Raw genomic sequence first — 26818 nt, 5'->3', positions numbered from 1 at the left:
AGGGCTGAAATTTACATTATGTTATAATCTTAAAGAGAATTTTTATAAAATGTATCAATGGTATTTATCACTAGAAAGATTGTCAAAAATGTATAATGGGACTTCAAATATTTGTTGGAAACATGAACAAGAAGGGACTTTTAATCTTCTCTGGTGGACATGTAAAAAAAGCTAAAAAATGTTGGACTCAAATACATTATTTTAATCCAGAAGATTTTAAAGATTGATATACAGTCGAAACCAGATATATTTCTTTTGGGACTGATGGATAAACAATTGGAAAAATCATATGGAACTTCGTTTTTATATATGATAACTGCAGCAAGACTTTTATTTGTTCAAAGGTGGAAAGACCTGATATTACCTACAATGGAAGAATGGATGGTAAAGTTGATGGAGTTGGCTGAGATAGCGAAATTGACAGCTTTGATTAAAGACATTGACTAATTTTATGGCAAATGGGAAGCCCCTTTTGGACTTTTTGCATGAAACAGAAAAGAATGAAATTTTGATATACGGATTTGATTATTTACTGCATATTAGTTGACAATAGAAAAAATTGATGTTATGTTATAACCTTAGAGTAAGAGTTTAATGTAAGTTGTAAAAGGAGTTGGGAGTTATTCCTTTTTCTATTTCTGTTTGGTTCTTTTTCTTCTTTTTCTGCACTTCTGTTCTCTTTCTCTTTATTAGTTTGTTAGATTTTATCTCTTTGTTTTAAAATTTAATAAAGTTATTATAAAAAAATTCCATTTGCCTGCTAAAATCCAAAACGATACACTACCATCAGCAATATGCATTTACTACCTTACATCATTTTATTCAGGACTGTCAGCTCCACCCCTCTCACAGTGCCTTCACACTGATTGATCATGTGCCTTCCCACAGCCAGCCAGTAAAATACAGGTCCAACAGGGACTATGCAAGATACACACTCAATTAGCAAGTATTGCTTTCCATCCTTCTCTTTCCTAGGAAACCTCCAGTCAAGAACCACGGAAGCAACACACATGCATTTATTTCAAGTTAACAGTTAATGGAGCAATATTTGTGAAGTGCAGTTAATGGGACTGTCAAGAGCAAAAGTGACCAGCGTCTCTTGATCAATTGTTACAGTTTTTCAACCCAAATTATAATACTTACTCCATAAAGTTCCTTAGCCTTAGCTAGAGCATTCCCAAAAGCAAACATCAAAACTCTGGCTTGTAAATGTTCTGATTTCTCCCTTTTTCCACTTTCAACAATGTATGCAGTGTGAGGATAAGGATATGGGTAGCCTTTGTTGAAACCTAAAATATAAATTAGGCAAAAATTTAGTATTAGATCGCAACTCACTGCAAAAGAAGACCACCTGCATATAATCTACATTTTTCATTTAGGAAATTAGATGCTTCAGTTGCATTCACTCAACTCTTTGTATTTACATCCTTATACTCTCATATTTCATTTAGTAGAATCACACCTACAAATTAAGAAATTATGAAACAGAGATTAAGTTTCAGCTTACCAGTATCATTTTTTATTTTGTATACATTCTTTTCCCTAAGATCAATTATAGGTGAAATAGGATAGAAAGTTTCTAAAGCATAATTTTCAGTGGCTGATATCTCATCACTGGATGCTATAGGTTGTAGACAATTTACTGCATTCAAAAGCTTTCCACGAGTAATATGAATCTGAATGAGAGCAGACTCTGAAAAAGAAAATAACTTAACGTTAGTTTTTTATAAGCCAGGGATAAAAAAACATTTCAAAATCACTTCAGGCTGGCTATCACTCCTTTCTCAATTCTGCAATTAATCATAGAGAACCATAATAGTTAGACAACTTGACATTTTCAAGTGCCAATCCATTTTATTCCTTCTCAGAGCTAAGACAAGACCAGTATAAAACAACATCAGAACCGTAATTTTATTTTTGGTGACAGTTAAATGAGATTGTTAATATGTGAATATGTGTGTCCAAAACCCCTGAGAACAAGTATTACTGAGAAATATTTAATGTCTTGCAACATACTTCAAAGTTAATACCAGGCAGGCATATTTTATTTTATGTGTGGCAGTCCAATGTATTGGACAAAGTGCTGGATTAGGAGAAGGAAGATCCAGGTTCTAGCCCTCCCTTAGGCAAGAAGCTGCTGGGTGACTTTATGCCAGTCATACTTTCTCAGCCCTAAACTGAGAAATCAGAAAACATCTATCTGTATACCAACCCACACTGGACCAGCTACCATCAGAAAAGCCACATTTGCAATCTGAGTTCAGCAGCACTGCTCTTCGAAAACAAAACCACTTTATATTTGCTCTAACCATGTATTCTATCTTCGTACCTTTCTTTTCTGTAGGTTTTCAGTCACTGATGGGGAACTTAATCTAACCCGGGGGCTGGACTGTCTCCCCTACAGACACATACAGCCCCTCTATTCAACAGGCCAAACTGGATCAGTGAAGTCCCTCCCCTCAAATCAAACCCCAGGAACTGTTTTCTTTCTGTATGCAGAAACAAGTCCTTTTCTCTAGGCAGGAAAAACCTTAAAGCCACAGAAGACAGTTTTATGACGTCTCTGGCCCTCCTGCAGAATCTGAGATATTTATCTTTAGTTTACTGCAGTTTATTAATTATAAGTCAGCATGCTTGCCATAAAGAAAGCTTACAGTTTTAACTAACCTCGTTCCCATGTAGCTGTTACTCTGTAGTCCTGGGCCATCAGTCTTTTACTCAGTGAGGGATATTTGACAGTCATTGACCTGCACAAATGGAGCAAGTCTTCCAGAAGCACAGGACTTCAGAACAAGAGGAGAGTTAGATCCAGAAGCACAAGCCAGAAGTTTCACTGTATCAGGATTTTCTTAACTATTTATTGTAATATTTGCAAATGGCAAACACAAAATAAAATGATAGTTACAACTGTACATGAGATAATATACCAGATATTTGTTATTAATCCAATTGTTTTTACTTACTTCAACTGTTACAATATAACATAAAGATATATATAACTTGTATAACTTTTGTTACAGCAAAAAGTTAAATATTATTGTAAGTATGAATTAGACACAGTTCCATAATTTATTCTGCCTTTTCTAATTATAACAGGGACATTGATGATTGGGGAGATAGAAATAAAATTTTTACACCTTGTCTAAAAAGAGAATATTGAATGAGCAAATTAAATTTACTGCAAAATTCTTCCCACACAGGATCCATTGATCTATAATGCCACAAGATCACTTCAGAGGAGAACTAGACAAATTCAGATAATAGTTCAAAGCTCTCATACCTACTTAGGAACAGTGTACATCTGAATACTTCTCAAAGTAATTAGAAACTAATTTATTTCAATTATTTGTAGGCTGAGATGCTGTGATGAATTTTACAATTAATGCTAAACCCTGTTCTTTTGTGGAGCTGGAGAATATATTCAAACCTATTAATTGTTTCACTTGTTCAGATTTAAAACAAATACCTGTCCTTCAAAATCCTTCTAGAATCCCTCTTTTCCTTTCAGAAAAATGTCCATTCATATATTTAAAATAATGAAATCATATAACTGAAATAATGCATGTTTTTTACATTCACTCCTGCCTCATTTTGTTTACCCTTTCATTATTTTTTGTTCTTTTTTTAAATGATAGATCAGAGGGCAGTAACACTTTTAGATAAGGCAGCTAAAAACTAAACATTTAAAAAAATAACCTAATCTGACCAAAATATATTAGATTTTGACATTACCTTTGGGATCCTGTGAATATTTCTCTCCCAAAGTATGTGAGATTTTGTAATCGCATGAGGCTTCAGCTATTTTTTCACTGGGGTATCATGTTGCTGACCCCTATATATCTCGAAGTAGAAATTTGTCTATTTTCTCTTTGTAAAGCACCTGCACGCTGATAATAACCACCAGAAGTTGCCTAGCCTTACCTTTTCAGACAGACATAGGGCTATTATGCGAGGAACACAAGATCTCAGGAAAGTATTTCCCAAACTCCCAATAGCAAAAAGCCGCTTTTATAAAATTATAAATGGAAGCATATTTGTTATACATACATCCAACTCAACATTTTTGAGTCATTTAAGAGGATGAACTGCCTACCTCTGCAAGCACAAACCAATGAAGCAGTATTTCAGAGAATAGGCAATTCATTTCTTCCACATAATTTCTGGAAGTTATTTTAAGAAATTATCTAGTTAAACATGCTTGTTTAATTTTAAAACAATCAATGACAAACAGCACCAACTATCCTGAAGCTATGAAAAAGAAAACTTAAGCTAAAAACATACCTGTATTTTTCAAATGAAATATCTTCCTCAGTGCCAGCCCAAAAGCGAGCATGAGAAATTGCATTCTGGATTCTCTCATCCTGGTCCTCCAACTGGTGAGCTATGTCATTCATTATGTTTAGTATTGGGGGAGGTAAGCCTTTTATTAGCTTTGCCTTGGTTAGCCATAATGCTTGCTTCACACCTCAAAATAAATATATACATATTAATTAACATACACAAACTAATACATGGTTTTCATATTACACACAACATGCAATTCACTCCAAGAATGAAGAATATTATATACTTTTACATCTGGCTACAGGAGTAGGAAAAGAACAATTATGAAGGCAAAGTACTTCCTAAGAGCAGGAGTATGGTTTAAGTACAACTTTTTTTTAAATTCTGTTCAATCGTATCCGATTCTCAGAGGCTGCCTAGACAAGTCCCCACAGTTTTCTTGGCAAGGTTTTTTTTCCCCAGAAGTGGTTTACCATTGCCTCCTACCTAGGACTGAAAGAAAGTGACTGGCCCAAGGTCACTCAGCTGGCTTTGTGCCTAAGGCAGGACTAGAACTCAGTCTCCTGGTTTCTAGCCCAGTGCCTTAACCACTACATCAAACTGGCTCTGATAAGTACAATAAGGAACTATAAATGGGCACTGGCTTGAGTTCCTGTGCATATGAACTTGCATCTAGTAACTTCACCCAACTTGGACCAGTATGGCTAACCTAGGATCACATGGGACTAGTTTATGTGCAACATTTACATGCTATCTGTTTACAGATATCTGTAGATACACAGAGCCAGTTTGGTGTAGTGGCATAAGGCTAGAACTGAGAGATCGTGACTTCTTAGTCCCACTGGGTGACCTTGGGCCAAGTCACTCTCTCTCAGCCCTAGGAAGCAGGCAATGGCAAACCACTTCCAAAAAATCTTGCCAAGAAAACTTCAGGGACTTGTCCAGACAGTCACCAGAAGTCAACAACTGACTTGAAGGTACAAAAAATAATATAAAAATATACAACTCTGTAAATGTTTAAATATTTTTTTTCCATGAGCATGCGACCTTGTCATACAAATAAAGATCAGTCCTGTTCCTTATTTGGATAGCTAAAACTCACTCAATTTACCTCTGCCCAGTTGCTGGCTCCATTAGGATAATCCAAGTCGTAATCCAGCCAGTTTTGCTTTGCCCTCCCTCCCCACGTTCAAAAGGGTTGCAAAAGCACCGTACACCAAAAACGAAGGCGTATCTGGCCAAGCCACGCCCACCGCCCGCGCCACTTGGTACCTTCTTGCAGCCGACTTCTACGGTGAAACTCGTAGCAAGGCCGCGTCTTGTACTCCGGCATCGCCTCCATCGGAGGGCTCCGGTAGTGGTAAGGGTCGTGCCAGCCCCTCTCCCACGGCGGGAAAGTGGGCTTGGCCAGCCAAGGCACCGGGTACATCTTCTCCGCGTACGTCACCGTGTCAAGCTCGGGAAGTTGCTCCCGGATCGGCGGCGGCTTCCGTAAGTACCAGGGCAGGGGGGCCCCCAGCGGCGGCCCCTTCAAAGTCCAGGGAGTGCGGGGCAGGGGACGGGACTTCTGCCTGTACAGGCCTTTGCCGCGGCGCTGCCCCCATGGCGCCCAGCACGGCTCTCGCTTGGCCAGCCGCCGTGCCGCCAGCATCCTCGGGACCGATCACCTCACCGCAGGCAGCGGGCAACAACCATTTTCCCTCCGCCCGCGAAAAGCATGCCGGGTGAGGAGGCGGGCACATTGGGTGATTGACGGTGGGCGGGTCGCTTTTCCCGCTCCGGGCAGTTCTAGCAGGGGGGAGCCGGCCTGAGCGTCTTCGACCCCGCCGTGGAGGAGCGGGCGCCGCCTGGAAGACTCTGCGCTTTGCTTGGCGCATAAAAGAGCTCTACAAGGGAAGGCCTGGCATTAAGACTTTTCCCAGTTGCACCTCACTGGGGCACAAACATGCCTTTGCAGTATCTTTTCCCTTTTTCAGCTGCTCCCCACCCCCATGAGTGAGGTGGTCCTCAATTGTTCTTAGCTGTATTAGTGTCAGAGTACCATTTCCCCCTTATTCCTATACTAAACCGTCCCAAGGTGTGTAAAATCTGTTAGGTTTTGCCCCATATTATTTTGAAGGAAAAGCTGCCCGAACAGGCTTCTTTGATCGCTCACTATTCAGCCAAAACAAATACCTGTATGTTTTAGTTGCTCTGGCTTTCCGATGAAACAATACTGGGAGGAATCTCAGACTGATTTTGGAGGGTGGGTGAGGAAGACAGGTGCCGTCACCCTCCTCACAAGCTCCCTGCATGGCCTGTAGAGTCACAGGATGAGGGGTTGGAAGGGGCCTGTTAAATCAGTGTTTCTCAACCTTGGCAAGTTTAAGATGGGTGGACTTCAACTCCCAGAATTCCCCAGCCAGCCAAGTGTTGAGAAACACTGTTTCAGATATTCCAACCTAAGTCAAGGTGTCTGCAGTGACAGTTCCTAGCTTAAAAGTAGCAGGTTTGACTGGGTGACTGACACTCCACCCCTTTTTAAAGTGCATTTTATGCATTGCGGAGGCAGAACAAGGGGCAGGGCTTCAATCACCCAGTGATACCCATCATGTTGAAGCCAGGGGCTGTCACGGCAGACCAACCCCCTGCCCAGTGCAGGGATCCGTTGCTACAGCATTCCTGACAGATGCCCATCCTGCTTTTGTTTAAACACTTCCAGCAAAAAACTAAGTCTGTTCCATGATGGAATAGCTTTTGCCATTGAGATGCTTTTCCTGATGTCTACCTGTAATCTACTTCCTTGTAAGTTAAATCCATTGTTTCTTGTCCTGTGTTCTGGAACAACTCTGAACAGTTCTGCCTTAACTCCTACTGCCTTTCAGATACTTGAAGGCAGTTATTGTGTCTCCCTGCGGTCTTCTCTTCAATAAATGAAATATTCCCATCACTTTCTACTGTTCCTCAGAATTTTTTCCTTCTGGTTGCTTATCACCTTGGTTACACTCATCTGGGCACAGTCCAGTTTCTCAATGTCCTTCCTAACATGCAGTGTCCAGAGCAGGATTCTAGATGAGTCTGACTAATGCAGTATAGAGAGGAATGAGAGCTGATCCCTTTGTTTCTTCTTCAACTAGAAAATGAACAAGTCAGCAGGATCCCTGCAGAATGTTGCACTTCTGGCCAAGTTGGTTTTCCACCAGATGTAGAGGTAGTTGACATCTGGATTACCCCCCCCCCCTCTGCAAAGCTGCTGCAATTGATGTCCTTGGCATTTTACCATTCTTCTTTGCCTTTAAACCACTTTGTTCCAAGAACAACCATGTTTTGGTCCATATCCCAAACCAGGCAACTCCATTTCTTTCTTTATATGACCAAAATAATGAAACACTTGAAACCAGCTGTGCTGTACATGGAATACTTTTGCAAATCACTACTTTGGAGGGACTGAATCAAAAGAGGCAGAACAGGTATTGGCAATGGGGAGAGCAAATTTCATGCTAGTGAAATTTTCTGCCAACTCAAGGGTGGATGGCACTTCAACTCAGTAATGGGGAAATGTCCATTGTCCCATAACCATCTAATGGGTGGGAGGATACACTATCCAGTGGTCGGCCTGTCATTTTAGCAACCCTGCCACAAGTTCAAATTATGAGATAGATTACCCTCATATACCAGAGTAGCCTGGGCATATGGACCCCTTTAACATGCTAATCCTCCTCTCAGACCCAGATGGACCTCACTTCCTTGGATGTTGCCAAATTCTGCCAGGCTCTTGTTAAAATTAGGCAGGAGATGACATCCTCTGATTGCTGTTATTTGCTAACTTAAACAGAGATCCTTAGTGACAGAATACAAAGACCACTACTGTTATCTTCTTAACTATATCTTACAGCTCTAAATTCAGAATTTTAGTGGTATCAATAGAGTATAATATTTTCAGACTTGTGCCATTTAGTTTGGGTTAGAGATACAGACTTAGCTTTAAATAACAACAGAATTTTGTTCTTAGTTTTTAGGTTATTCTTAATTCAGGTTTTACAACTTTTTAGCTCAATATGAATAACAGAAAGTTAGAATCCTATACACCCATAGACAGTCATCAAAATTAATGTTTTCTCTATGGTGCTGTTGTTTGATCAGTTCCATTTTTTATGCTGCTCTTTGACTGAAATAAAGATGAAACTGAAACTGAGATATGCCACCTTACTATCCATGGCAGGACAGTTTGTTGTATTTAGTACATTAATTCATATTCTTTCTTAGGAGGCTTGATGCAGTATACAGCTCTACTGTATTTTCACCTCAAACCTGTTAGGTAAGCTGGAATGAATAGGATAGAATGCCCAAAATGCTTTATGAAAAAGATGGGTTTTGAACCTGGTTTTTCTGATCTGGATTCCAATGCTGCTTAACCACAACATCACACTGCCTCATCTGCACTGCAGTTATTCTACACTGCACAACATTCTGATCTACTGTGATAGAATGGACACAGCAGCAAAAACCAAGAAAGTTAGGCCTGACTTTGAGCTACATTTTCAGCTCACATTTTTCTGTTCTTGATGTGCTATAAAATCCCTAGTGGTGTTAGTGGTGACACTTCCCAACATCTTACAGATGTGCGTATGAAATTTGTGTATACACTGTGAGATGATTGGTTCATCAGTTCAAGGGTTTTAGATAGGAATCTTTACCAGCCTTACCTGGGGATACTACAGATTGGATCTGATAAGGTTTGAAAGAAGAACAAGGGCCCACTAGCAATCTGCCAAAGGATGGCAACACTCTGCTCTCAGATATTTTTGACAACTCTTTTTAATTGCTGTGTCTGGTGCCATGTATTGGTTTTTTATAGCAGAACCAGAGCATTCCATACCGATCATCTCCTTCCTGCTTGCTCTAGAGGCAAGACAAGACATCTGCCTACAATTCTGCTTGCCATCTTCATAGCCAGGACCACGTCAACCACACATAAACCATGGGCCCATCCTTCCCTTCAGGGGGCATGACCAAGAAGGCTCACTCCAGGAAATGTTGAAATTTCCTTGATATGAGGATCTGAATTCTGGCCTAAGAATTATCTGAAAAGATGACATTAGCTATGAAATAAATACATAATTTATCAAGGGTAAGGGGAGAACAGGAGTTACTGAAAATGTTTCAGTTTCTGGAAGGGTTCCAAGCTTACATTTGGTGTACAGCTAGTATATAGCATTGTTCAGTATTTCCTCGGTGATTTCTGGAATGATAGCTTGGTAAGATATTCTGAATTCTACATTCGAAATCCCTAGTTTCATGGTTAACAAATTAGGAAGATGGAATTATGACAATATCATTGAAATAGAGAATATTTGACTACCAAGTGTATCACTTTTCAAGAATGAAGCAGAAGAAATTAGTTGTATATTTTTCAGCCACTGGGCAGTGGATGGATTTTTTCCTGTCGTCAGTGAAAAATACAGATTAATTCTCTGGGGTCATAAATTATTATAACAAGATGCTAAAATTACTTCTGTGTTTCCTAGTGCTACACTTAATAAACCTGGTAGATAGAAATATGGGAAAATATTTGTCCAACAATTGGGTGCTTCTGAATGCTGTTTTTATTCACAATAACCCAGTTTTCTTCACTGAACATCACGCAGGGGCCATACACTCTTAGTATTTTCCCATTTTTTTCTTCCATGTTTTTGCTTATCACACAAAAAAAATAAAGGATGAAAAGTGAAACAGTTGTACAGTTGTACAGTAACAAGAGAATAAAAACAATACAAATTTTGAAAGAAAAAAGTAAAGAAAAGTAAATGAAAAAAATGCAACGAAAGAAAAAGAGAAGAAAGAAAAGAAAAAAAATTATAAAGAGGTGGCTTACAATCTTCATAACAGCAGTTACAAATACATTTATATTTTACCCTCTCTCTCTAAGGTTACAACATAATTTCCTTCTTTCCGTAGTCTACATATGTCTGCATGTCTATAGTCTGCATATGAAAACCACTGAAAGCTAAATCCCTCTGCAGTCAATTGATCTCTTGATTTCATCTTATATTCTCCATAGTCTTGTTCTGACTGATCTCTATATGTTAACCATCTCTCTTTGCCTGCTGTTTCTTTTCTATAAAATGCTTCTTGTACTGAGACCCATAAAGGCTTTTTTGAGCACAGTCTGGGTTTATATCTATTCCATATTCTTAATATGGCACTTCTAATATAGAGATTTTTAAAATCTACATTATCCTTAACTTTATCGTACCATAGAAAACTATGCCATCCAAACCTCAAGTCGTTCTAGTTTTAAAATTCTCTTATTTCTCAGCAGCACCCACTCTTTCATCCAAATATATATTCAATGTATAGTTGAATAAATAAATAAGAATAAATAAATAAATAATAAACAAACCAGCAGCAGGCTGAAAAATACAGTTTCAAATCAGGCAATCCCAATCCTCCTCGTTCCTTTGCATCTTGGAAGATTTTATATTTAACCCTTGGCTTTTTCCCTTGCCATACAAACCTAGATATATCTTTCTGCCATTGCTTAAATGGTACATCAGTTGTCAAAACAGGTATTGTTTGAAACAAAAGCATTATTCTAGGCCAAGCTGTACAGTGACCTTTGACAATCTGGAAGTATATATAAACTGTCTGCACTCCACAACAATATAATAAGTAAAATTTCTTTTAGTAATAACAGGTAGTAAAGGTAGATTTACTTGGTATGGAAGAAACAGCGTTATTCAGTGTTAGAATTATTTTGCTAACGCATAAGCTGAAAAATAATTGAACATTTCTGAAGGCTAAGTATCAAAAGTTGCTCTAGATCACTTAACAGACTGTAGAATCAACGACAACATTAAACAATTAAACTTCACGAAAGGTGGAGGAAAAGCTTAGAAAGACTTTCAGCTTGCACCTGACTATCTTTACCCAGGAAAATGTTTTCCTGCTTTTAGTGACACGGACTTCCCTGTCTGGTGCAGAAGATCATCAGCAGTTTTAAATGGGATAATGTTGGATTGTGTTTTGTAGGCAATGGATCACAGTGAAGAACTCTGGCTGTCTCTGAAGCCCACTGAGCCACTATCATCTCAGTGCTGTGGCAGTGGCTGCAAACCCTGCATTTATGACATATACCAGAAGGACCTGGCAAAGTGGGAAGAGGCCAAGGCAAAAGGGGATATAAGCCTTCTCTCCAGGAAGAAGCAGCAAGTAGATCATTATTAAAATTACTGGGACTGTGCAAAACATTTGAAAGAGGTGCTTTGCCAACTTTATTAGTGTGAATGAAGGCTCCTGTGTTGAGCTTGCATGCATAGTTGTTTCACTTCTCTGGCATTCCCCCCAAACCAGCAGCACTTTGGAACTTTAGAAGTTTTGGTGGACAAGAATTGGTAAAATTAAAAAAAAAAAATTGGGATCAAAATTCAGGCAAAGGAATACTAGATGAGATATTATGTAGACAATCTACAGTTGATGAAAACAATCAAAGGTTTTGGTGAGTTCTCCAATACAAAATTAGTGAATAGAAAAATTCATTTATTTGAATAGCAACATTTCAGCCTAATCCTTATTTTTTTAAAGTTTGGATGTAACCTTGATTTTCTTGAAGTAAGTTTGCTCTGAATTGTACCTGCTGTTGCATTCCATCTACATTTTTTTCCAAAATACTAAAAAGCAGAAGACAACATATGTAAAGGAAACATGCACCAAGGAACTACTTAGTTTTAGTAGAACTATCATATAGCCCCCCAAAATTAATTCTTGGCTCCCATCTATTATTTGTCTGGATCTGTGCAGCCCACATCTGATAGTTCTAACTTCAGCTCCGTCTATAACAATGCTATGGAAATTAATACATTTCAGCAAATCTGGAGAGGTATTTTGCTATTGCTTTTAGAAACAGCCTTTTGTCATGTGCATATTTAATAAGTTCTCATCTGTACAGGAAATCTAGTGTTTCACTCTGGGGAACCATTTAATTCAAGCATTTTTTATATTGAAGGACATCCATTTTCTCCTAGTTTAAGGTTACACTGTCTTGGCTTTCTAAAATTCAGTCAAGTTGTTCAAGTTTCCCAGAACTGGAGAGAATGCACAGGTGTTGGTTGATTATTGTATTATTGGTATTATATGTAATAAATCAATCAATATTTAATAAATAAAGTAAAAATAAAAAATAATTAAAAATTTTAATTAAAAATAAAAAATTAAGTCAATCAAATTGTCCTGATTACCAGGAAACACACTGAGACAATGACTTGGTCTCTAATATTTATTAGTAGTACTTAACAAGAATCCTAACAAACTGAGGAAGCGTGGGAAAACCCAGCCATATAAACCCCAAAGGTTAAGGCGGTCCCGATCTGTGTCTCTTTGAATGGCTGAACAGTTCCTCAGTGCTACGCATGCGCTTGACAGTCTGGGTGGGAGCCCCCTGCTCGCCATCCTTACTCATGACACAAATGCTGTATTTATAACTATATAAATATTGTACTAGTATTATATCTAATAAATAAATAGATATTGAAGGAATACTAGAGAAGATATTATAACGAATGAGAGTCCTATTTTGTAACCGTTTGCTGTAACCTCAGTGGACACTTATTTAGTTAAACACAAACAGGATTGTGCTGTACAGTTGCAGGCTTAAACTAGTCTACCTGAAGTTATTGGGACTTACTTGTAAGTAAACAGTGCAGATTGTGCTGTGAACTTCTAAAACCAGAGGAATATACATATGGGGGGAAATCAGGAGAATGTGAAGGTGAACAAATGAAGATGTCAAGATTAGGGCTTTTTAATTATTTGTAGTGAGACTGATTGAGATTCTAGCCTGGAAGCCATTTCTCTTGGCCCTCAACGTAGAATCTACAGATACTTTTATTTATTACTTTCTTTTTCAAAATGTTTAGTTCTAAGGCTAAAAAAAGGTTCAAAAAGAATACAAAGGCTTTCATGCACTGTAAAAGATTAAACCCATGGTAAATAACTTCAAGAATGTGAAGTTTCCATTTTTGAGGATGGGGGTAGGGAACGTGTTTTCAAAGACTGTGTGATGTCTAGAAAATAAGCCTTTTACTGCATCTTTACAGATAGTTTTGCCTGCTGTTGTGAAGCTGTTGAAAGCATTGGAGTTCTGCCAAGAGAAGAATATGGCAGGCAGAAAGTAGGGAGTTGCTTTTCAGAGAAATGGTGCAAGAAAGAGCAAGACATATTCTATGTTCTGCCATATTTTCTATTTCTTCTTGCTATACATTTGAGTATTTACGCTTTTACTAATCCCACAGGTTATGTCTTAGGTTTTCTTTCCTCATTAGCAACCAAGGCATTGTGAAATTCACTATTATGTGAATAAACAGGTGTTGGACTTTAAATGGGATTTCAAAAAGGGGAACCTACTGTATTAGATATGATTGTATTTGGTCTTAAAAACTTTTTTTTATTATTTGTAGTACCACATTTGAATTGACTCACAGTTTGGAGGGTATTGTTTAAAATAGTAATTATTTATTGTTGCTCTTGCAGAGTAGCAATTCAGGCCTAACTCCAGAAACATTTACAGCTTTCATCATAAGCTCTGTGACTCAATTGACAGAGGACACCTACCAGTACACATTTGAATTGCCTGGAAACAGCAGCTTGGGGCTGAGTTTGGGACAACATATTGTGCTGAGGTACTGTATGAAGTCTATAGCTGAACTGTCCACAGTGTGCAATTTGCAATTTTACTCTTGCTCTGCAAAGATTTCATACTGAGTACATTGTAATTTCTGCACTCCCAAATTGATTCTTTTGAAAGAATGTGTGAATTCACTGAGTTTATTAACCTTGTTAATTTTATAGCATATGCTACCCTATAGTTGCATTTTCCTTCAATTTTATTATCGTTGGAGGTAGAATTTGGTGTGTGTATGAAAGCCACTTTACAGGAAAAAAGAGAGTATAGAATTATAACGAATTAACTCACAAGGACAATGTGGTCCTGTTTTGCTATCAGGTAGGTAAATATAATATAGTACAAAACCATCTCTTTGATAATTTAGATATTTATTATAATTGTATTCTGCCTTTTTCCCAAGGAATTCCAAAGAATTATAGGAACCTCACCCTCCCAACAATTCTGTAGAGAAACTACTAGTTAAAGTAACTAGCAGAACTTGTCCTATGAACACATGATTAGATAGTTGTGCACTCCTGCAGCACATTGCCCATTATATCATACTGGTTATCTGAATGATCTGTGAGCCATTAAGAATAGTCATATAAATGAACCTGCTGTTAGCAAGCAGTTGCACTAATACTGAGATTATACAATTGTTTTGATAGCTAGATGTTTCACATAACTTCATTGTGAATAATAGTATGGACTGTATCAAACTCCACAGCTGTCAGTTATTGATTTGCACTTGACAGATAATGGAAGTTGGCAAAGAAATTCTGTGTCAAGTCACTTTCTAGGTTTTAAAATGGCTGCACTTAAATCCATTTCTACAGATGAATATCACCAACATCAGGACAGAAGCTTTGGCTTCCACAATTCAGTGGATTAAATCACCACTTATATCACAGAAGTTATAGTCTGCAAGACAAATTCTGCTATTCAAGGTTATTTCCAACACTATCATTCCATATTAACATTTTGGAAAAAAACATGAAGATACAGCCAGAAAATGAAAGCAGATCTTAGTCATGATAATGAATCCTGTATCTTGCAAAGATTTCAGACTCATCTTGACTGTCTGCTTGTCTCATGCTACTTAATTTGATTACTGTTATCTGAGTCTAGAGTGACTACTGTTATCTGAATAATGAATCTAAATTGACTGAAAATTCCTATGCTATCAGGAAGCAAATTGTAAAAATTTCCAAAATTCCTGAACTCTGTCATTTAGTTTATCACCCCTTGGGACTTTTAAAAAAGTGTTCAAGAACATTAACGAGGAAGGTTTGATGGAAGTACTTCATCTGTGCATTCCTGATTAAGTCAAGGAGTAGCCCAGTAGGTTTCAGTGTTGATGGAGGATGCTGGTGGAAGAGCTAGAGTGGAAGCAGAATGAAGAGTAGGGCTAGCATAGAGAGGTCTGCTATGTGGAGGCACCAGATCTCAGAACTGGTGGTTTCAACTGACTGTGCCAGTACCCTGTCAGACTTGTTAATGGCCTGGTCCTTACCTATGTGGCATTGGTTTCTTAGTCTGGTCTACCTTATAGGGCTGACAGGAGTGTGGGTGATGATTGCATGGGTCCCTTGGCCAAGGAGGGGAGGAGGAGAAGGGTCAGGGTCAGGCCTGGATGTGGGGAGAGGTAAGGGCATGAAATACCTTCAGGGTGGTGATGGGCAGAGAAAGACAAGACAGGAACCCAAGGGTGAGCCACTTATGGGGAAGGCAATATCAGAGGTTGAGATCAATCCTGCCTTCTGGCCATTAATGTTCACCCTGGATACTAAGTTACTGAACCCTTGGTGGCCCTGGTCTCTAGCTGCTCCTGTTAAATTCCATGTCAGCCTGTATAAGGCCTCCTTATCCATGACTTGATCATGGAAGAGGCAGCTGACCCGCATGTTTTACTGAGACCTGGGTGTTCGCAGAGGAGGGGTGTTCCCCTCTTGGAGATATGCTACCTAGGTTTCATGTTTGGCATCAGGCACAGTCCCATGGCAGGGGGAGTGGAATGGCAGTTGTCATCTGGGAAGCCTTGTCAGATTTCATAGGTCCTGAACCACAGATAACTGAGACATCATGGTTGAAGTTGGGCTCTAGAGAGCAGTTGCATTTGTTGCTGTTTTATTGGCCTCCCTGCTTTGCAGCAACAAATGAGCAGAGCTGAGCTGCTTGATTCTGTCACCAGGTTAGTGGTGCTCATTATTATCTATAAAGCCCTTCATGGCATAGGGCCTCATTACTTGAGGGACTGCTGGTCTCCCATGGTTTCTGCCCATCCTGTCTGTTCAGACAGAGAGAAATGCTCCATGTCCCATCTGTTGACAATGTGGTCTGATGTGATCCCAGAAGTATGCCTTCTCTATAACAGTGCCTGGCCTCTGGAACAGCTTTTCTTCAAACGAGCCTTGAAAACATAGCTCTACCCCGGGACCTTTGGTGGGTGAGAGATTGATTGTGAGTTGTTCCCTCCAGGTTAATCCTTGTGTTTTTCTTGATCAATTGTTTTTATACTTGGTTTTTATAATTGTTTCTTTCCCAAAGTTGTCTGGAATCAGGCAGCCTATATAAACAATATATAAATACATTTTGTTCGGAGAACACAAAAATTCAGGCTGTTAAGCATAGCAGGTATCATTTGTTAATTTTTATTTCTACACATTGATTATTTATTCTTTTAACAATGGTGTTAAGGCAAAAGCTCTTTTCTGCTGCAAACTATTAATAATCCTCACCTTCCCCAGTGTAGTTCTTTCCTTACTTTGTAGCAGGATAGCAATACAACATAAAATACTGTGTCTGGCTTCAGGAAGGGGAAGAATTGTTAAGGAGGTAATATGGCTGTGTTGGAGAGAAAAACCTGAGGTTGTTTCAATACTTGGATCTCTGTGATCTTACTGCAAAATGGGAGGGAATAATCTGTTGTTCGGCTCGGCAGAGGAAAGCCCATGGAGATGAGGAAGGATGCCTGCAGTGCTTTACAGGCACCAGCCTTTGCTGTGAGAACTGTACAGCGCTTACAAGAATTGTTGGAGATTCAGATCAAGATTCCCTCCCTTGATCTTTGCTCTCTTTCTCATTTTTTCTTCTTCAGAGGAGTAGTGAACAGCTTGGAGGTTCAGAGAGCTTATACTCCAATTACGCCTGTGAATGCTGAAGGGTACTTTGAAGTTTTAATAAAGGTAAATAGGTGCCTTTGTTCTATAAATTAACAGCTTGGCATAGCAACGGTGTCATCTTCTATGCCATCAGAGTGCTCAGCTTTGTCCTTTTATAACTGGAGGCCTGCAGTCAAAGTTCTGGTTTGTTGGTATTTCTTCCCTTTGCCCCATACCAAGCCCTGCTCAACATAGGCAGCAGGAGGAAGCAGTAGGATGAGATAACAGAGCCGATTCATTTCAGGATGTTCTCTGATATTGAAATGGAACATATGTTCCTGCAACTTAAAAAAAAGGACAAACATAGAAAGTTCAGACCATGTGAAAATTAACTATGGGCAGTGAGCTTTCTGCATAGGAGAGCACTTTAAAATAGGAATCCCTTCCTTTAGTCAGAAACATTGAGATTCTTGCTTCAATCTTTCTCTTTCCCATTTTTCTCATTGGTTTTGTTTTCTATTTGTAATTTGAAGACAGGGAACAACTAAACTGCTTCAACATAAAATCAAGCCATTTCTATCAGTATAAATCACCCTCCCGCAAGCTGGGGTCCTCCAGGTGAGTTGGTTTCCAACTCCCATAATTCCCAAATTCTCAGCCACAGAAGTGAAGGGCACCAGATATGAAAAGGCTGTCAAAATCCAAGGTAGACATAATAACTTACTATTACAGTATGTGACAGGTAAATGGACCTATCAAGAAGCAGGCAACTGGTATAGACAGCAGCTATGTATAACTTCAGGATCAGTATAAAATCAGTCAGACATGTATCCTGATTGAATGTCATGGTTCATCAATAAGATAGCAGTTGCTCTCTTTATGTGCTTATATGCAGAAGGAAAGTTGGCTAATCCTCAATTTAAGAATAAGCTCAAATGTAAAGAATTAAAAGCCTAAGAATATCAAAATCTTTTTAATCTGTATGAACACCTTAATGGAAAACAGATTTTGTTGTAGTAGATCCTTGAAGCAAATCACAGCGAGCCACTATGTTCCCCTCTGCTCACCTCCAGGGTGTGAACTCTTCAGGATTTTATCATAGATTGTGTGCTAGTTTTACTGATATCAACATACTTCTTTTGAAATGTTACAAGTTGTGTAAGACAAATATAGATGGATCTTTGTGAGCATGGGAGGGGGAAATGTTATACAGTATTTATTCTGCATTAATAAGTTATCTTTATAGGTTGACTGTGCTTGCTTATTACACAGACTTTTTATATTTCAATAATAGTAATAATGATTGTAATAATACCTTTGTTTCATATAGAATCCATTCATCCCAGAGGGGACCATAGTTTTCTCTGGCAGTAACAAAAGAGATGAGAACACCCATCATTTGTATAACTTGGTGTAGATGGTAGTGTCTTTCTCAAGCCAGACAATTTTGGGAAGTAGTGTATTATTAGTAGTAGTATAACTACTGCTGCTGTTACTAATACTGGTATTGTGCAATCCACGTGCTATTCAGACACCTCAGTGTTCCATGATTATAGCACTGCACTTGTAATACTACAGTTAAGTGTGCAGGAGTGATGATTTTCTGTGCTTAACCTTATTTCTGAATGATTCTTTAATAGTAGGATTTGGGGGTGGGGGTAGTGAAACCTAGTATACAGTCTTTCTCTGCAGGAATTTTTCTTCTATTACTTAAAAGAATTTATTATAAGCCAGTTTGGTTGTTTTTGCATTATAATGAAGAAGAAATCTATTCTTGATATGTTTTCTCCCCTGAAACCAATATGCCATTACATGAGATGCCTAGCAACTGAAATCATGACTCTTCACCCCTTTAATTTAATATCTCCATTTGCCCTACTTTCACTACGGCTAGACTTGCCAACATTTCTTAAGACGACACGGTTTTGTACATGAAAAGCAGCCTAATGTGCGAAACGTAACAGTAGAAATGACAATAGATAAATGAGAAGAAAAAAATGCATTTGCTTAATTGCTGGGTAAAAACAGTACAAATCTAAGGAAGTGGATTCCATAACATGCAAGTTACACTAACACAAATGTTTTAATTTTCAAGGTGCTACACAAAACTCTCTTATTTTGCTAGATTCCCATTGGAAGTGGTTATTTGTCCAAAACATAGGCACAATGCCAGTATAAATTGGCAGTCTTAGATTTGATTATCTCACTTCTTTTGTCATGCATGAAAATGTTTCTTACCAATATTACTTATGAATATTTGAGGGTTTCCATTTCAAAGTTTTGTATGTCACAGATCCATTTATATTCCAGATTCATAACTGAAAGAAGACTCAAAAAGGCAAAATACACAACTGGAATTTTACTTCTCAGTTTATTCTCTTGTTTCTATAAATACACAAGTATGAATGGTTACTTGCAGCCGGTGCTAATTAGTATATCTTCTAAATAAAAAATCTGCTTGCAAATTGTTCATAGTTTGAGCAAGTTTAAAAATACTTAAGTAGTTTTTCTGTTCCCAGTATGATTATAATTAAAAGCAGAAGACAATGTTTAATCTAAATATAATGTAATGAAGTATTGTACACAAATGCTAGATTTAAGTATCACTCTGATTTAAAAAACATTTTTTTTGCTGTACTTCATATGTACCCAAATGCTTTTTTTAAGAGTCACATAATAAGATGTTTTAACTGAGAAGATGTGAATTCCTGAAGTTTGTATTCTCTCCCTTAAAAATTATTTATTTTAAATTTTATTTCTTTGTTTTTTGGTTCTTTCACAAGTGCTATAAAACTGGACTAATGTCCCAATATATAAAATCATGGAAAACAGGAGATGCCATTTTTTGGAGAGGACCATTTGGAGGCTTTCCTTACACAGCCAATCAGGTAATACCTATATCAGGTAGCAAATAGCCACTGACATTGATTCATTTTGATTTTTGAAAATGAAGGAAAAATCCATAAGCAGATCTCCTCTTTCATGGATTCTTGCTGGGTTGGGTTGGGTTGGGGTTTTTTTGCCATAATGCCTCAGAAAATACAGTAAACAATCAAGAATTGCAATGAGTCAGATTCGGTGTACTTCTCTTCTGGAAAAAGATATCTCTTAAATAGTTTTTGCTTCTGAGTAGACATACGTAAGATTGCACTGGAAGTGTGTGAGTCTGTCCTGAGAATCAAGCTCTGAACTAGGAACATCATCAGTTCTTGGGTAACTTTTGGATTTGGGGATTTAGCCTTTTTTTTTTTCCTGGATTTTGAACTGTTATTTCTCCTTTGATCTACTTGCTGCTAAATACCTGATGATTTTTTAGGCAATTGCTGCTGGTGATATTGACCTTGTTCACTACTATGCTATGCCATACAGCTTTCCCTAAGTCAAAGGGAAATAATGTTATATGCCTGAGTAATATGTAGAAGACCATAGTATGCCCATAGTAGAAGACTACCTTCCCAACCTTTGGCTGGGGATTATGGGAATGAAAGATTGGTATATCTAGAGAGCTTCATGTTGGAGAAGGGCAGAGTAAGGCACTGTAGAAGAGTCTGCAGAGAGTCCCAAGGTAAATGGACATTGGCAGATATTGTGATTATCATTCTGGATCTACCAACAGCAGGTATATTAAAATTATATGTAATTTATTCCTGTAACTCAAAGTCCTGGATTAAACAACAGAATGGCCATAGGATATCTGACTGAAGATTTTAAAAATATTATTAACCTGAATCCATACACTTAGCTTAGAGGGCCATGTTGGAAATGTAATTTGAATAAAGCTGTATATTCTCCACACACACAGACATAACCATGACTAGAACAACCAATCTTGATGATAGTAGAAACAGATCAGCAAGCAGGTGTTGTCATTATTTATTTAATAGAATTTGTTTTAAAAGGTAGAAAGCTTTTAAAGAGAGAAAATGTAGCATACAACTAAAGTGTTGTATTCACGTTATCTTTTAGTGCATAATCTTTATGGCAGTTACCTATAGTGAAAATATAGGGGAGAGCGCAAATACTTTCCAAGTACAAAGTTTTGGTAATGCAATCACAGCCCAGTCCCATTGCAGATGCAGTCAAGGACTAACTGTCTAGTGAAGTCATTCTGGGGACAGACAGATTAAAGAATGTTTCTTACATGTTGTTGTTTATTCGTTCAGTCGCTTCCGACTCTTTGTGACTTCATGGACCAGCCCACGCCAGAGCTTCCTGTCGGTCGTCAACACCCCCAGCTCCCCCAGGGACGCGTCCGTCACCTCTAGAATATCATCCATCCATCTTGCCCTTGGTCGGCCCCTCTTTCTTTTGCCCTCCACTCTCCCTAGCATCAGCATCTTCTCCAGGGTGTCCTGTCTTCTCATTATGTGGCCAAAGTATTCCAGTTTGGCCTTTAATACCATTCCCTCAAGTGAGCAGTCTGGCTTTATTTCCTGGAGGATGGACTGGTTTGATCTTCTGGCAGTCCAAGGCACTCTCAGAATTTTCCTCCAACACCACAGTTCAAAAGCATCGATCTTCCTTCTCTCAGCCTTCCTTATGGTCCAGCTCTCGCAGCCATATGTTACTACAGGGAACACCATTGCTTTAACTATACGGACCTTTGTTGTCAGTGTGATGTCTCTGCTCTTAACTATTTTATCGAGATTGGTCATTGCTCTTCTTCCAAGGATTAAGCGTCTTCTGATTTCCTGACTGCAGTCAGCATCTACAGTAATCTTCGCACCTAGAAATACAAAGTCTTTCACTGCTTCTACATTTTCTCCCTCTATTTGCCAATTATCAATCAAGCTGGTTGCCATAATCTTGGTTTTTTTGAGGTTTAGCTGCAAGCCAGCTTTTGCACTTTCTTCTTTCACCTTCATCATAAGGCTCCTCAGCTCCTCTTCGCTTTCAGCCATCAAAGTGGTATCATCTGCATATCTGAGATTGTTAATGTTTCTTCCAGCAATTTTAACTCCAGCCTTGGATTCCTCAAGCCCAGCATGTTGCATGATGTGTTCTGCATACAAGTTGAATAGGTAGGGTGAGAGTATACAGCCCTGCCGTACTCCTTTCCCAATCTTAAACCAGTCCGTTGTTCCGTGGTCTGTTCTTACTGTTGCTACTTGGTCGTTATACAGATTCTTCAGGAGGCAGACAAGATGACTTGGTATCCCCATACCACTAAGAATGTGCCACAATTTGTTATGGTCCACACAGTCAAAGGCTTTAGAATAGTCAATAAAACAGAAATAGATGTTTTTCTGAAACTCCCTGGCTTTTTCCATTATCCAGTGGATATTGGCAATTTGGTCACTAGTTCCTCTGCCTTTTCTAAATCCAGCTTGTACATCTGGCAATTCTGGCAATGGAACTTCTGTCCATAGTTCTTCCAGGACCCTATCTACTAAGTCCAGTCCCTTAAATCTATTCTTCACCTCCACTGCATATTTCTTGGGGATATTAGTGAGCTCATATCTAGCTGATCTGTGGGTCCTCCCTAATCTCTTTAGTCTGATCCTAAATTGTGCAATAAGAAGTTCGTATCTGAACTACAGTCAGCTCCAGATCTTGTTTTTACCAACTGTATAGATGTCCGCCACCTTTGTCTGCAAAGGATGTAGTCAATCTGATTTCGGTGTTGTCCATCTGGTGAAGTCCATGTATAAAGCCGTCTCTTAGGTTGTTGGAAGAGAGTATTTGTTATGCAGAGTGAGTTGTCTTGGCAAAATTCTATCAGCCTATGTCCTGCTTCGTTTTGTTCTCCCAGGCCATGCTTACCTGTAATTCCAGGTGTCATTTGACTTCCCACCTTAACATTCCAGTCTCCCGTGATGAAAATAACATCTCTTTTAGGTGTGCTGTCCAGTAGGTGTGGCAGATCCTCATAGAACTGCTCTACTTCAGCTTCTTCAGCATCTGTGGTTGGGGCGTATATTTGGATCACTGTGATGTTAGATGGCTTGCCCTGAATTCGAATTGAGATCATTCTATCGTTTTTTGGATTGTATCCGAGCACTGCTTTAGCCACTTTACTATTAATTATGAAGGCTACTCCATTTCTTCTGTGGTCCTCTTGTCCACAGTAGTAGATCTGGTGGTCATTTGATGTGGAGTGGCCCATTCCAGTCCATTTCAGTTCACTGACGCCCAAAATGTCTATCTTTAATCTTGACATCTCACCAATAACCACATCCAATTTGCCCTGGCTCATAGATCTTACATTCCAGGTTCCAATGGTGTGTTGATCCTTAGAACATCGGATTCGCCGTTCACCACCAGCACCGTCGGCCGCTAGCCGTCCTTTCGGCTTTGAGCTAGCTGCATCATCACGTCTGGGGCTAGTTGAACTCATCCTCTGTTCCTCCCCAGTAGCATTTTGACCATCTTCCGACCTGGGGGTCTCATCTTCCGATGGTATACCGACATATCTCTGGTCGTACTGATCCATTTAGTTTTCACGGCAAGAATACTGGGGTGGGTTGCCATTACCTTCCCCAGGGATCGCATTTAGTCTGACCTCTGTCATGACCTTCCCGTCTTGGGTGGCCCTTCACGGTTTAGCTCATGGCATCATTGAGGTGCTCAAGCTCCAGCACCATGGCAAGGTAATGATCCTTTGCTGAAGGTTTCTTATATATGAACTTAAAATAGGATACTTACAGCATGATCCTAGTCTCTTCTACTCAAAAGCAATGTTCATTGAGTTCATTGAGGCAGTGGGCTAAACATGTATGGGACTATGCTGTTAATGGCTAACAGTATCCTCTTAAGACCTTGCTAGTCATGTCTAGCAATGTCTTCTTCTTCAGACATTCTGAATACAAAATTTTGTAGTTATAAAGCAGTCATCCAAATAAATAATCTTATGGATTTTTTTGATTAACCAGTTAATTTAAGGGTAGAATCTAAAATTCATTTGCTATGGAATATTCCATAAGTATTCTTCTGGCCCTGTGTTACAGGATTACACTGCAAATGTTCATCTGAAACAAAAAACATATTTATCTGTGGGTGACACATATATACTGTATGCCTTAGGTAGAATCCTCCAGCATGGACTGATTTAAACCAAAGTGATATAAGTCCAACTTCCCCTCTTTGTCAGTATAAATCTGACCACCATTCTTTATGAATTTGTAATTAAAGGGAAAAAACACTGGTTTTACACTGTTGCACCTTTACAATAAGGCCTTGCCCCAGTTGCATCCAATCTGCGCTGTTCTTTCTCTTCCTACTTAGAGAGGAAGGTCTTTAAAATATTCTCACATAGAGTTGTCTGTGGGTTAGGGTGGTGGAGATGGGGTTTCCCAATCAATCAATCAATCAATCTAATGGAAGTGGCAGCATTGTGCCATTGAAAAACAAGACATACCCCTTTTCTATGTGCATCGTGCCATTACACATGCATGTGCCAAAGGGGCTGACTTTGCAATACAGTGGTGCAATGCTGCTTTCATTATGTGGACAAAATGGGCAGAGCTGTGGATGCTCACATGACGTAGACTCTTTCTTACAAAAGCAGGCATAACACTGAGATTAACTATAAGAATGTGGAAATTCGTGCATTGAATGAAGTTATCTTCTCATGTCATTTGAATGTCACTCCTTACTGCTCCACTCCTTTCCCTAACAGAAAATGATGGAGTGATATCATAAATTCTGCTTACAAACTGCTTGGTTTCCATTTCTGATGACTAAGGCACATTTGCTGTATTTTGTTTCATTTCTAGCATGGAGAACTACTCATGCTTGCTTCTGGCACAGGTATAGCACCAATGCTTCCTATTATTCGGTACGTAACTGAAAATGAAGATGATGAAACTTTTGTAACTCTGGTAGGCTGCTTCCGAACTTTTGAAAATATTTACATGAAAGCTCTTCTTCAAGAACAGTCTCGATTCTGGAACATAAGGACATTTTATGTATTAAGCCAGGTAAGTACTCTGTTAGGAAATTGTCCCTCTATACTTCTGGGACAATGTAACAAATCCCTTCATTTGGTTATGGGCTTTGCAAATTGTAGATGGCTAATTCATGACAATCCTGCATTGTCAGAGTAACTCTGGATTATACAGTAGCTTAGCAGAAGAGCGCATGTTTTGCACGCAAGAGGGCCTGGGTTCAGTCCCTGATGACTCCAGGAGAGTTAGGAAGAATTTCCTGACTGAGAACTCTGGAAATCCAGTACCAATTTGTGAAGATGAAGACTGATCAAACAGCTGCAGTTTTATTTTTTAATGCCCTCACTATATGAGAGCCATTCATCAGGCACACCAGAGAGGGCTTAATCCTATGTTGCTTATAAGCACTGGAATGCACTCCTGCAAGAGTTGGCTCAGACCCCTTTCCACTTTTGGAAACAACTCAAAATTTTCCTCTCTGGTTTATCCTTTTCTTAAAGTGTTAGCTGCCTTGAATTCCCTATGGGATGGAAGATGGATGAGTATATTAACTTTTTTATATCTACACATGAACATATATATCCATCGTTCTCATCCATTTCAGGTTAAGCAACATTGTGCAGAATGCAGAAAGGAAGTAAAAAATAGTAAGCCAAAGAAATCCAACACATGAAATAAGAAAAAAAGATAAGAAAACGTAACTAAATTTATTTTGAACCAACTTCATTCACAAAACCTCTCTGTATTTTTCTGTCCTTGCAAACCATCCTGGCCTCACCATGTTCTTGCACCACTTTATATATTGCCTTTTGCCTTTTTAAACTTCTCATCTCTCTCTTTTTGAGCATCTTACCAACTGCACCCTACCATGAGTTCCTTAATCTTCCCTTTCCTCTCAGCCCATTCATCCTTCATATATTTGCTTTGCAATTTGATGCTCATTAGTTCTATAACCAAACCATCTCAATGTACTTCATGCTGGTCACTCACTTTGGTCTTCAATCTACATGCATTCCTTGGCCTCTCTCCTCTTGTTTCACTACACATACTTCTCTTCTTCAGTACCCCACTCCATTCCTGTTGCCCTCAGCTTACCTTTATGCTTCTTCTGCCATACAGTTCTTACTTCCATATCACAAGGTAGGCAGAAGCAGGCCTTTATACATAGCCATTTTTTGCTTTATACAGAAAGCATGTATTCTTTACTACTGGCTACATACTACCTATAATTTTTCTACCAACATTTGCACGTCTTAATATTTCTCCATTCATTTCCCCATCTTTAGTGTATGTTCTACCAAGATACACAAACCCTTGTATGAATCCATTTTCTTCACCTTCAGATCAAATTAACTAAGTATTGTTAGCCATGAATGGAATGTTCTCATTGGCCCTAATCCAGCTAAAGTTAGTTGTGACTAATTTTAGCTGGATTTGGACAACTGAATAGCATAGTTTTGTGAAGGAGTTTAAAACAGAATAGTAGAACTCTGTTTTAAAATAAAGTCTCCACAAATCTAATTACTGTGTGTTAGGCAGACATGAGTGTTTTTCTTAATGTGAGCTTCTGAAAATACATTTGAAATATCAATAATTTAGAATTCACCATATATTTTTGTAGGATAATTTTGCAAATACCTTATTTGTTTTGCCTTTTAGGAACATTCACTTAAAAATCTGCCATGGAGCTTTCAAGAGACTACGCATCTTGGTCGAATAAATGAAAACCTGATTAAGAGTATGGTGAACATGTGTAGAAGGCAACCTTTTGTATTAGTATGTGGCTCAGTAACATTTAATGAAGATATAGAGAAGTGCTTGAAAGCAATTGGTTTTGAAAAAGAGTCATATTTTATATTCTAAGTCGCTTCAAATAAAGTGGGTATCTTGGCTACAAAAATTGTTAA

At 38.7% G+C, this 26818-nt stretch overlaps 3 protein-coding genes across 4 annotated transcripts in view; 1 reads left to right on the top strand and 2 right to left on the bottom strand.

Moving 5' to 3' along the window:
• MRPL37 (mitochondrial ribosomal protein L37) overlaps positions 1-6011 on the bottom strand; it is a 9509-nt gene extending 3498 nt beyond the window's left edge. Inside the window, exons 1-5 of the mRNA XM_063297992.1 lie at positions 5557-6011; positions 4282-4465; positions 2668-2783; positions 1508-1693; positions 1144-1289 (exon numbers count right to left, since the gene is read on the bottom strand). Of these exons, the coding sequence (XP_063154062.1) occupies positions 1144-1289; positions 1508-1693; positions 2668-2783; positions 4282-4465; positions 5557-5935 (1011 nt within the window). The 5' untranslated portion in view covers positions 5936-6011. The remainder of the gene's footprint in view (positions 1-1143; positions 1290-1507; positions 1694-2667; positions 2784-4281; positions 4466-5556) is intronic.
• On the top strand, positions 5669-26818 carry LOC134493446 (NADH-cytochrome b5 reductase-like). Of its 2 annotated transcripts, none has more exons than XM_063297996.1 (7): positions 5669-5775; positions 11296-11475; positions 13792-13940; positions 17022-17109; positions 19809-19913; positions 24741-24845; positions 26571-26818. In XM_063297996.1, exons 2-7 carry the CDS (start codon positions 11299-11301, stop codon positions 26772-26774), a joined length of 828 nt encoding a protein of 275 aa, XP_063154066.1. In that variant the 5' UTR covers positions 5669-5775; positions 11296-11298; the 3' UTR covers positions 26775-26818. The 2 variants fall into 2 exon arrangements, with proteins under 2 accessions (XP_063154066.1, XP_063154067.1); XM_063297997.1 differs by having other exon boundaries at positions 24741-24944.
• The window catches only part of DIO1 (iodothyronine deiodinase 1), a 141907-nt gene continuing 126382 nt past the window's right edge, over positions 11294-26818 (bottom strand). Inside the window, exon 5 of the mRNA XM_063297994.1 lies at positions 11294-11303. The gene's annotated coding sequence lies outside the window, so the exon portion shown is untranslated. The remainder of the gene's footprint in view (positions 11304-26818) is intronic.

The sequence above is a fragment of the Candoia aspera genome, chromosome 3 (genome assembly GCF_035149785.1).
Source record: "Candoia aspera isolate rCanAsp1 chromosome 3, rCanAsp1.hap2, whole genome shotgun sequence".
In the NCBI taxonomy this organism is placed as follows: Eukaryota; Metazoa; Chordata; class Lepidosauria; order Squamata; family Boidae; genus Candoia; species Candoia aspera.
This window is presented reverse-complemented; position numbering and strand designations above follow the sequence as displayed.

Coding starts and splice junctions, on each gene's coding strand:
- LOC134493446 (XM_063297997.1), top strand. CDS start 11,299: ATGGATCACAGTGAAGAACTCTGGCTGTCTCTGAAGCCCACTGAGCCA. Junction 13,941..17,021: donor GGACAACATATTGTGCTGAG/GTACTGTATGAA, acceptor TTTCTTCTTCAG/AGGAGTAGTGAACAGCTTGG. Junction 17,110..19,808: donor ACTTTGAAGTTTTAATAAAG/GTAAATAGGTGC, acceptor TTCTTTCACAAG/TGCTATAAAACTGGACTAAT.